The 11,986-nt window shown below is 40.7% G+C and overlaps 1 protein-coding gene across 2 annotated transcripts; it reads left to right on the forward strand.

Annotated features, from left to right (window-relative positions):
* The first annotated feature begins 269 nt into the window (after positions 1 to 269).
* On the forward strand, positions 270 to 8,983 carry SELENOK (selenoprotein K). 2 transcript variants are annotated; one of them, XM_030206940.1, is made up of 4 exons: positions 270 to 455; positions 4,130 to 4,220; positions 7,466 to 7,543; positions 8,887 to 8,983. In XM_030206940.1, exons 1-4 carry the CDS (start codon positions 437 to 439, stop codon positions 8,981 to 8,983), a joined length of 285 nt encoding a protein of 94 aa, XP_030062800.1. In that variant the 5' UTR covers positions 270 to 436. The 2 variants fall into 2 exon arrangements, with proteins under 2 accessions (XP_030062800.1, XP_030062801.1); XM_030206941.1 differs by having other exon boundaries at positions 8,887 to 8,974.
* Positions 8,984 to 11,986: the final 3,003 nt, after the last annotated feature.

An 11,986-nucleotide genomic window follows, 5' to 3' on the forward strand; every position in this document is an offset into this window, starting at 1 on the left:
GGCGGTAAATAAATCCAAATAAATAAATAAAATAAACCTTTTAAAGACCAACACTAACCAGAATAATAATAACAAATAGCTCGAACGATCTCGTGAGGGGGCCGGGGGGGGGGGGTGAGGACTAGGAGACACCGCGATGACGTAAGCCACGCTCCAGGACACGCCGACTCTTCAACCAATAGCTTCCCTCCACCTCCTTCGTAGCCAAGTAGCCCGGTATCTCCGGAAGCGACGAACCATAATTTTGAGGCGCCAGTTGAGTGAGTGAGAATTAACCAATCACGTTGGAAAAGTGGGCGCTCTGGGATGGAGAACGAGGTTTGGAACGCAAATTTTACCGAGCGCGAGCGCCAACGACGGACTAGAGAGAGACTGAAGGCGGAAGTGGTGCAGGTCGGTAGGGGAAGACTGGGTTGAGCCGGTGGTCTCCGCAGCCATGGTTTATATTTCTAACGGTAAGAGATGATTCGGAAATAGTCAGTGAGATGATGTTCTTGTTTTGTTTCTAGAGGCTTATGTTATGTGCGAGGGCTGCCTCCTAGTCTGTGTATGCATAAGCGTCCTTTAGGTGATGTAATGTGGGAGGGTTGGCTTTATTTTTGAAATTAAAAGTATAGGAAAGGGGATGGGACTTGATATACTACCTTTTTGTGGTTATAATCAAAGCGGTTAGCATATTGTATACAAGTACTTATTTTGCACCTGGGGCAATAGAGGACTAAATAATTGGCTTGCCCAGAGTCACAAGGACCTACAGTGGGACTTGAAAACCCAGTTTCCCTGGCTCTCAAACCACTGCACTAATCGTTAAGCTTCTTCTCCACTTTATTTTTGGAAATGTGTGCAAATGTTTAAGAACGAATTTAGGTCTAGTGCGTTTAATAGAGGGTATGACCTGCATCCTTATAAACGAACAAAGGCTCCGCGTTTAAAAGATTATATTATTTATATTTAAATAGCTTTGTGAACTTTCATCCCCTCCACAGATATTCAGAACTGTTTTATATTGATTTACTTGTTCGTATTTCTACTGTGTTACCCAAGATCTTTTCTGGAATACTAAATGTCTATTTTCTAATCTACTTCCACTATTCATATATTGTAAGCCACATTGAGCCTGCAAAGAGGTGGGAAAATGTGGGATACAAATGCAATAAATAAATAAATTTGTTCAGTGGCAGGGGTCATAATGTTTGCGTTGGAATAGTAGTGCAAGGGAACCTGGTTTATTAACAGTTTTTGTCACATTCTGCATGACATAAGGTTAAAAATGGTTATCTTAGGCTTCAGAGAGTCTTCTGTTCCTTCTAGTATTAAATCACAGTAGAAAGAAAATCAGGCTTATTTTCGAAAGAGAAGGGCACCCATCTTCCGACACAAATTGGGAGATGGGCGTCCTTCTCTCAGGGTCGCCCAAATCTGCATAATCAAAAGCCAATTTTGGGCGTCCTCAACTGCTTCCCATTGCGGGGATGACCAAAGTTCACGGGGGGGTGTCGGCACCATAGTGAAGGCGGGAGATGGGCGTCCTTGGCCGATAATGGAAAAAAGAAGGGCGTCCCTGACGAGAACTTAGCCGACTTGGTCCATTTTTTGCGACCAAGCCGTGAAAAGGTGCCCAAGCTGACCAGATGACCACCGGAGGGAATTGGGGATGACCTCCCCTTACTCCCCCAGTGGTCACCAACCCCCTCCCACCCTAAAACAAAAAACTTAAAAACAAAATTTTGTCAGCCTGAAATGTCATACCCAGCTCCATGACAGCAGTATGCAGAGCCCTGGAACAGTTTTAGTGGGTGCAGTGCACTTCAGCCAGGCGGACCCAGGCCCATCCCCCCTACCTGTTCCACTTGTGGTGGTAAATGTGAGCCCTCCAAAACCCACCTGAAACCCACATGTAGGTGTCCCCCTTCACCCCTTAGGGCTATGGTAGTGGTGTACAGTTGTGGGGAGTGGGTTTTGGAGGGGGGGTTGGGGGGATCAGCACACAAGGTAAGGGAGCTATGCACCTGGGAGCAATTTCTGAAGTCCACTGCAGTGCCCCCTTGGGTGCCCGGTTGGTGTCCAGGCATGTGAGGGGGACCAGTGCACTACGAATGCTGGCTCCTCCCACTACCAAATGGCTTGGATTTGGTCGTTTTTGAGATGGGTGTCCTCCGTTTCCATTATGGCCGAAAACCGGGGACAACCATCTCTAAGGTTGACCATCTCTACGGTCGACCTAAATGTTGAGATTTGGGCGTCCCTGACCGTATTATCGAAACAAAAGATGGACGCCCATTTTGTTTCGACAATACGGGTTTTCACCGCCCCTTCGCCAGGACGTCCTTAGAGATTAGCGCCCTTAGAGATGGTCGTCCCCGTTTGAATATGCCCCTCAAGATGTTTGAAGACTAGGTAATTTTGTGGTAGCATATTAAACTGACATAACATCCAGTCTCTTAAGATAAACAGCTGTCTTAACAACACTTTTCTGGGAAAGTATTTTTTACTTTTGGCTTTGTGCAACTGTCAACTACTGAAAGCTTTAATTTATTATAGTTTGGGTATTAGAAGCCTGCTCCAGGGCACAGGAATTATGGCAAAGCAATTTTCCTTCGCTAAGGAAATTGGTAATATTAAGCACTTTTCTGCGAAATGCAGCATTGTTAATGTAAGAGGAAAAAAGTATAGCCAGCAGTAGATAAAAGGCATTAATGCATCTGTAGAAGTCGTGGTGAGCCCCATTTGGAGAATTGTGTGTTCTTGGGGGCCATATTTCACAAAGAACACACAAAGACTTGAAGCGGTTCAGAGAAAAGTGACAAAAATAGTATGGGGTTGGTGTCCAAAGACATGAAAAAAAGACGTGAATATGGCTACCCTAGGGGAAAGGAGTGATAAGGGTGATATGATACAGGTACCTAAATATTTGAAAGGTATTCATGTACTGCCAAATAATTTCCAGAGATGGGGAAGCAATAGAACTAGAGGACATGAGTTGAGATTGTAGGAGTAAGGTCAGGAATTACTTTTTCATGCAGAGGGTGGTGGATGCCTGGAATGTCCTCCCAGTGGAGGTGGTGGACACAAAAATAGCAACAGAATTCAAAAATGGATGGGTTAAACACAAAGGATTCCTATATGGACAAAACTGAATTGAAATAAAACTTAGGAGTACTTAGAGAGCAACTGTAGTAGCTGGGAAGTAAGACCAGTGCCAGGCAGACTTCTGCAGTCTGTGCCCCAAAAATGGCATGGACAGGTCAAGATCAAATGTGCATATTTTATGTCACTATGGTTTGAAAAGTTGTCTGATTAAATAAATTGTATTTGCACAATATGCAGGGCCATATTTATGTATAAGCTAGATAAACTACAGCTAAGGGTGTAGTAACAGATATTAGCTTGCACTAAGTGCCACACAACCCATAAAAAGAAAATGAGCAGCACAGCACTTAGCGTGCACCAGTGTGTGCTAATCTTTAGTGAACATGGTCCTTGATGCATGTGAATTCCGTAATAGTGCAAGGTGAATTACATTTAGGTTCAATAGGTATTTCCCTGGCCAGGAGAGCTGGTAATCTGTTACATAGGTTACTTTGAAACTTTGTAAGTCTATGTGCTGTGAAAATGAGCACCTTAATGATTGCCCAAGATTACAAAGGTCCATAGCTTATTATGGAACCTTGTAAGTCTAAGTACTTTGAAAATGAGCCCCTGTGTCACGTAACAGTTACTGTGCCTAACCTATCTTATTTTTTTGGATGTGCCTGGGCTACTCAAATAAGGACCAGGCAGCTCATTCAACAAGTCTGTTGGCTAAAAGCTTCAGTTGCTTGTCAGTCTTAGAGAGAGAGAGCTCACAAGTTTATTTGTTTTTTTAAGTCTACCTTTGGTAGAAAATGACGACAATGTTTGGGTTTTGTAAAGTTGCCATGATCAAACAGTATAAATATTTAACATTGTTTTTACTTTTGAGATGAAAGTAAAGAGGGAGAATGAAGATACCTAGTTAAAATGACCAAGTAGATGTGTCATAATATTTCAAAATAATCTTTTCATTTCATGTGTATGGTTTTGTGTGTATAGATATAAAATTTGGTCCATGAAGTTTCTGCATATTGATTCTATCTATGTTTTGATAAAGGACAATTGTTGGATGGCCAGAATCGATCCATTTGGAGATTGTCATTTATAACAGACTTTTTCTGGGGGATAGCTGACTTTGTAGTTATGTTGTAAGTATGAATTCTGTCATCCCATATGTTTTTCATAAGAACTGACATACTGGGCTTGATGGTATGACCTGTTACCTTGTTTCCAGATCGCAAAGTACCTGGCAGGATTTCAAAAAAAGTAGATTCTATACTGCTCACCCTTGGGCGCTTAGGCAGTGGGTTTTATTAAATCTACCTTGTTTAATAACAGGTTATGGTCTTTTTCCTTCAGGAACTCCTTTTTTAAAACACAGCTACACTTAACTGCTTTTTCCCAGGAAGTAGCTAGAGGGCTTAAACCAGAGTTTGTCCTCTCCCTACAAGTTTTTAACTTTTTTTTTTTTAATGTAGTATGACACACATTCTTCTGTAAACGTGTATTTCAAGCTGTTAAGTACCTGAAACTTAACAGTACTTCCAATGTGTATACAGCCCTTTTGCCTTTTGATTTACTTTACAGAAATGAAAATGTGTGTGAATTACTGGAGTATGTCAGTTTATTTTCTAAATGAGTAGCCTGGGGCATGGTTTTTAAGTCACCTGGAGCAGGTGTATTTTTATTAAGAATGAAAATTTTTAGGCCTCTAGTTCTGGAGAATTAGAGTGAAATTGGACTTAAAAAAATTACAGACCTAAATAGAAGAAAATGAAAATTATTAATTCTCCTTAACAAAAATTCTGTACAGGAGAGAAACTTATCAATGCAATTTTTTGTCCACAGTGTCTTCCCCCTCCTATGAATCCTCTTACCCAAGCTGGGACTGTGTGCCTGCTGCTGACGCTTTAAAAAAAAAAAAAGTTGCTCTTTTGCTCTGCAGTCTACTGCATCTCTCAGAGACCTCTGATGCTGGCAACCACACACATGCTCAGTTAATGGTGTCGGCGTAGATCAGGGAGATGTAGCAGACTGCAGAGCTACAATCTGTGAACTGTGTTACTGCTGGCTCAGTCATCCTGGAAATGAGAGTAGTTCTGAAACTAAATGCTAAATTCAAACAGTTTATGTTCATGTGACATTCTGAAGGCTGTTCTTGATGTTTCTGCTCTCAAGAAAAAAAAGCTAGAACTAAAATTATTTGTCGTGAGATTTCTGAACTGAATAAGAACTAAAATTTTTGGAGAGGATTCATAAAAACTAAATTTATCATTGCTGCCAAGAACTAGAATAAAAGTAAGAATGCAAATTACATGTTGTGCAAATGAATTTAAAAACTAGAACTAAAATTATTTTCTAGACTAAAAGATCATTGACCTGGAGCTTTCAATGACACATGACTATCACTGCAAAGTTCCTGTAGAAGTTCAGAAAGGAACCACAGTGATGCTCAAAGGTTTGAATGACCAAAAAAAACCAAACAAACCACATTTACTAAGCGGCTGCGGGAGAATCAAAAGACTGCATACAAGTTTAGGGCCCTGTTTACTAAGGTACGCTAGCATGTGCTAAAAATTAGCGCGCACTAACCTAATAGACGCCCATAGGAATATGGGCATCTACACAGTTCGCACTAATGTTTAGTGTGCACTAAAACGCTATCGTGCCTCTAGTGCGGCTTAGTAACCAGGGCCCTTAAACATCAATGCTTTATTTCATTCAATCCTAGCTAGTGAAATTATGTTCACAATTGGGAGTCACAATCCATATGATATATTTATATTTTTTCCCAGTGGAAGCTCTGTAGAATAAGGCACATAAAGTATATGAATGTCTGGGTAATTTAAAAGTGACACTTCCCTACCGTTGGTCATTTTAGATAACAATAATCAAAAGTGAGGTATAGATGGAATTCCATGTCTGTGGACCAGTATCTTGCCACTTGACTTACAGCAACAAACTATGTACAGTTTATTTTAGTGCTAAAACATGTATGTTTTTGGAAGTACTTTAACTGGATTCCTCCCCACTTCCCCCATTCTCTATCTCTGTTAATGGCTCTCATATCCTCTCTGTCTCCTCGGCTTGTAACCTTGGAGTCATCTTCGACTTTCTCTGCTCATATTCACAAATCGCCAAACCTGTCGCTTCTTTATCTTCAACATTAGCAAAATTCGCCCCGTCCTTTCTGAACACGCCACCAAAACACTTATTCACACCCTTGTTACTTCTCGCTTGGACTATTGCAATTACTTCTCACTGGTCTTCCGCTCAATCATCTTTCTCCTCTCCAATCTGTCTAGAATTCTGCAGCTCGACTTATTTTCCACCAGAATCGCTATGCCCACACTAGCCCACTTCTCAAGTCGCTTCACTGGCTCCCTGTCCGCTTCCGTATTCAGTTCAAACTTCTCTTACTGACCTTTAAATGCATCCACTCTATGACCCCTCGTTACCTCTCCTCTCTCATTTCTCCCTACATTCCTCCCCGTGAACTCTGCTCTCTGAGCAAGTCTCTCTTGTCGTTCCCCTTCCCCTCCACCGCTAACTCCAGACTTCGTTCCTTTTATCTTGTTGCACCTTATGCCTGGAACAGTCTTCCTGAGCCCATACGTCTAGCTCCATCTCTGTTTTTAAATCTATGCTGAAGGCTCACCTTTTCACTGCTGCCTTTGGCTCCTAGCTGCTACTCATTGCCCTCCTCCTCCCCTATTCCTCTTTACCCTGTAATTCCCTTGCCCATAATGTCTTGTCTGTCTGTTTTACCTAGATTGTAAGCTCTTTGAGCAGGGACTGTCTCTCTATGTCAAGTGTTCAGCGCTGCGTGCGTCTGGTAGCGCTATATAAATGCTATTAGTAGTAGTAGTAATATGAAAAATTTGCCCTAACGTTTAATTCTGTTGATGGTCTGTTTTTAATTATTTGTTTTGATTTTTGTTCTTTTTGTGACTTGTTTTAAGCATGGTTTGCTTTTATTACTTCTTGAGCCATCGCTTGTTAAGCAGAATAGAAATTCATGAATTAAACGTTTTTCTTGTGTGTCAGTATATATTTTTCACAAACAAAATGCACAAAAAAATATGCAAAATGAGCAGGATAGTTCACTCTGGGGGGTCTTTTACTAAAACTTAGCTTGAGTTATCTGCAGCAGGGCCCATTTTATTCCTATGGGCCCTGCTGCAGATAACTTGAGCCAAGCATTAGTAAAAGACCCCCCCTCTGGTTGCTGGGAATACAAAGCTGAAGAATCCAGGTCTAATCTACTTTGACAATTCTTAAGGTCTATTTTACCCAGTATTTTGTCTTGATATTGGCTGGCAAAACATAGAAGAAAATATATTTTGCTGTAGAGCTTTGGCATTGTATATATGCATCTTATGTTTCTGTTTAGCTTCCAGAGCATAATTCAGCCAGATGTGAGAAGGGGGTGCACATCTTCATCCAGCTCGAGATACGATGATGGCAGAGGGTATTACTGTGCTTATTTTAATTCATACACTAGTTTAGATTTTTATTTTAATGTGAGAACAATGAAATTCATTTCTCAGCCTTCAGGGGTAGGGTATAGAAGATGATTACTAATGTTTTATGTAGTATAAAGAGTGTATTTTCTCATGGTTTTACCATCCATGTTAAACAATCTCTGGTTTAAATTGTGCATGTTCGTAATTTTCCATTATCCATGGATTAGGTATACAGGATATATTTGCTAACTTTTTCCACTTCAGAAAGATATTACCTAACCAATCTTGTTTTCCCTCTGTGAAATGGGTTACCAAACTCCCCCCCCCCCCCCCCCCATTAACAGTCTCCTATCAAGTCACTACTGAGGGTGCAGCTGTTCACTTACTTAAGCTCTTCAGAGCAAAAAGTGGGCCATGTCCAATTATTTCAGCCTTGCACTGATTCATAGTCTCTATGACCTAAAGACTTAAAAGAAAAATCGGGCCCCGCCCATACCTACATGCAGAGTAAAGTAAATTCAGGTATTGCTTTTCTTTTTACTGACATATATACTTCACAAACACATAAATATAAACAACTTAGATGGCCAATATCTCCTATTGTGGCAAAGTGGACTTGGCCCACTTTTGTGCTCAGAAGCCAGGCTAGTGCAAGGCAAATTGGGAGTTGGGGCCTTGCATGAGGATGGGAGAAAAAGAAAACTGTGGCTGAAGGTTCAGGCCTGGGGGAAGGGGAGCCTGTAAAGAGATCTGGCAGCCTTGGTAGGAGAGGATTGAGGTGAAGAGAAGTTGGAATAGGGGCTTTTGATAACTCAAGTTAACATTTAGTAAAAGACCCCCTTTATTTGCTCCAATAACACAATAAAATCACTGCCTTCAAGTAACTAATGGAAGATGCAATATAGAAAAATTATGCTGAATATTTTAAACATTTTTGTACAGAATTTTCCCTGTTATAATAGTTCTGGATAATGAGTGGAGTGAGGGGATGTTACTTCCAAGGTCTAGGTGGAGGAAAAAAAATAATTTTAAACAGAGGATGTGGTATTGTAATAAAGCAGCAATTTTGGGTCTGATTCACTCTCCAAAGTTTCTTTCCCATTTAGTGGGGGTGGGGGGAGCAGGAGGAAGGGAACCTTGATGAATCAGGTCCATTGGACCATATGTATCACAAGGTTTTTACTGTTTATGTAGGGGGGGGGAATGCTGTGTACGTCTGGTTCTTACCACACACATAAGCATAAGTCTAATAGATTTGCTTTAAATACGATGCGTGAAGGACCAATCTATAGATGGTGGAGTAGATGTGTGTTTTTATAACTTTTTTTTAAAATTCCCCTTTTAATAGGCCACCAGGAAATCCTCGTCGAAGAATGGGTCGAATAAATCATCTTGGTGGTGGTCCCAGTCCACCTCCAATGAGTGGAGGAGGATGAGGAAGGTGATTCATAGCCTGAAATGTTAATAGTATTTAATGTTTTAAATGCTGAGATTTTTATTGCAGGGCTGAGAGAGAAATTGTCTACTCTTTACAAAGGTTAATGAAAGAAAAGTAAGTGGGTAGGGGGGAGGGAAATGTTATTCCTATTAAATTCTTTTGACATTAAAAAAAAAAGAGCTGCCACATAGGCTAAAAATGCAAACTCTAGTATTGTTAAATAGACAGCAACATCGGCTAAAAATTAAAACAAAAGGAAGAAGGCATGAGACCACTGTGTGTGCGCGTAACCTAACCTTTTGCATTTATTTTGTCAGCATAACAGTTTTTCAGTGTATGCCAGGGAACCCAAATGAGGGATGTAAAGCTGTTTGTACTTAGGGGTCCTTTTACTAAGCCGTGCTAAAAAGTGGCTGGTGCTGTTGTCAGCGCATGGGTTTCCCATGCACTGCAGCCACTTCTAGCGCAGCAGTAGAATGGCTGTATTTGCTATATCCCTGTTAATGACCACGCGCCACTTTCCCAATTAATGCTTGGCCATTACCACAGGAGCCCTTACTGTCACCTATTTACTTTGCAATAAGGGCTCCTGTGGTAATCGTGCAGCAATGTGCCCATTCTACCTGATTAGTACAGGGCATGCCTACTCTCTGCCAATGGGCACGCTGAGTGGTGCACTATGATGGGATACTTCGGCACATTCCACGATAGAGCTTTTTAGTGTGCGGTAGCCACATGCTTGTGCGGCTTATTAAAAGGAGCCCTTTAGGCACTTATCCCTGGATTCTATAGCACCTAAACTTCTGCACACAAATTGACTAATGAGCTCGGAAACATCAGTAACTGGGTGCTAACAACCAATTATTGATAACTGGCACTCATAAAAATTTGCGCATTCTTTACTGTACACTTTAAAGCACGGCGCCTAACTTCAGTTGTGTGTATCTGAAAAGGGGACATTCCAAAAATTGCACGTAGATTTACAGAATTCACCCAAAGTACACCTAAGTTGGGCATCAGCATTTACAACCGCTTCTAGCAGGTGTAAGTATAGCACCCAAAAGTTAGGTTAAGGATCCGCGCTGAATGCCATTTTATAAAGGTTATAGAATAGTGCTTAGCATTCAAGATTTTCGGCAATGTTTATTGAATTCTCTCCTTAATGGATGAGTTGGTAATCTTTAATTGCTACTGCACAAACACAGTAACTGCTTATGCACCATTTTTCATTAGCAAGCACTAAATTGCATATTATAGGATTTGTGTGTTAGGGAGTGTAATTAGGAAGGGGATGGGCAGAGTGGGCCTGGATAGCATATTGCAGTATCTACTGTGCACTTAATTGACCATTAATGCAGTTATCCTGGGCCCACAGAGCCTCCTAAATAGGAAGCACTAAGTGTCTCTTTGCTAATTGCAGCCAGTAAATGCTGGCCTTGCCCCTAATAGTTACCATGTTACATTTGCAGTTATAGCATGTTAACACAAGAAGCATTCAACACCTTTTAGTAAAAGGGTCCCTAAATGTTGAATACCTACTCAAGTTGGTCTGTGGCTTAATTTTGGATTTCCGCTTTCCACAATAGTGCAAGCTGGGTCAGGTTGGTATTGAGCAGCTTGGGGAGAGCCTAGATATGTAAGAGGGTACAGGGAGCATACAGGTACATTAAGTAAGTGGAGAAGCCAAGGCGTGAGTACGTTTGTCAGGGGACCCTGTACCCTCAACTACAGGTAGTTCTGCCAGGTGTACAGCATTTTAAATGCTGTACCTTTTAAATGTGTATATCTTCCCCTTGGCCCGCCTGGACTTTCGCCGTTCATCTTTGCCTCCCTTTGCCTCCATTATTTTTCCCTTCTTTCCCTCTTCTCCCTCTCTAATTACTAAAATGTAACTGTAATGTATTTATTTTAATTGGTTCATTGTAAGTCGCTTTGGGGTGCATCACTGTGGTAAAAGGCGGGGTATAAATGTACTGAAATAAATAAATATATCCTTAAATGGATCCTGTTTTTTTTTTTTGTCCCCCCCCCCCCCATCTGAGTGTATGATTCCTGGAATATCAGCTCCATTAAATCTGTTTTGGAATTTAATTAAAAGATTAATATCCCAGCTGTTAACCTTACTCAGAACCAGATGATTATACAGTTAGCTTAATTCTGGTTCAAAACCGTTTAAATTCCCAGCAAATTCAATAATTTTAAGACCAAGAAAATAATGTTGATATGGCAGGTTTATAATCAAGCTTATAGTAAGAGAAAAAAATCACCTATATAGCAGTAAACAGATTAAAGTTTAATATTAATGTATCTGACTACACTAACAAAATAATTTTAGGTTGGTGTGGTATGTCAACTTTTCTTGCATTTCAGCAGCAGTCCAGATTCTAAGCAGAGTCCTAAGGCTTTTACAAAAATCATTCCAAGGGTGGTCTTTACGCTAACTATGCATAAGATGCAGCCATATTAACTTTACTTGGAAAATTCCAAAACCACACAGTGTGTGTACTAATGCAGATGCAGCTTCTTAGGAAAGTTAATTCTGAGATTGTGAAACTTCCCAGATATCATGGGTCCATAAATGGCTGCAGCTTCTTAGGCCAGGTTAACCTTTTTCTGGAACTTTCTAAACAGTTATGTGTTCATGTGGTTAGTGTTCTCCAACCATAGCTGTGCTTTTCCTCTCATCAATAGTTTCACTAACAGTTTTAGAGCCGTTTCAGGTCTCATCTGTCTGCATTTTCCCTAAACAAATGCACTTGCACTCATTCACACAGTTCCCCAAACAGGACTTTTTTTTAAAGCTATAGGCTTCTGGAAAACAGGATTCAGGCCTATGAGATGTGGAGCAAACTGAAGTGCCTTTAACATTTTTAGTTTTACCTTTGTTATTGTACAGTTCACTCCTGGGGGAATTCTGTGCAAGAAAACAATTATGAAATTTCTGCATACTTCATGTCAAAAATACTTGGCTTGCCCTTATTGTGCTGTCTACCTTCTGGCTCAACCACTA

Source organism: Microcaecilia unicolor, chromosome 6 (genome assembly GCF_901765095.1).
Source record: "Microcaecilia unicolor chromosome 6, aMicUni1.1, whole genome shotgun sequence".
Taxonomy (NCBI): domain Eukaryota; kingdom Metazoa; phylum Chordata; class Amphibia; order Gymnophiona; family Siphonopidae; genus Microcaecilia; species Microcaecilia unicolor.

What these genes read in the sequence shown, in the direction of transcription:
- SELENOK (XM_030206941.1), top strand. An exon ending in GCTGACTTTGTAGTTATGTT is followed by an intron (nt 4,221 to 7,465) that starts GTAAGTATGAAT and finishes GTTTCTGTTTAG; the next exon opens with CTTCCAGAGCATAATTCAGC. An exon ending in AGATACGATGATGGCAGAGG is followed by an intron (nt 7,544 to 8,886) that starts GTATTACTGTGC and finishes CCCTTTTAATAG; the next exon opens with GCCACCAGGAAATCCTCGTC.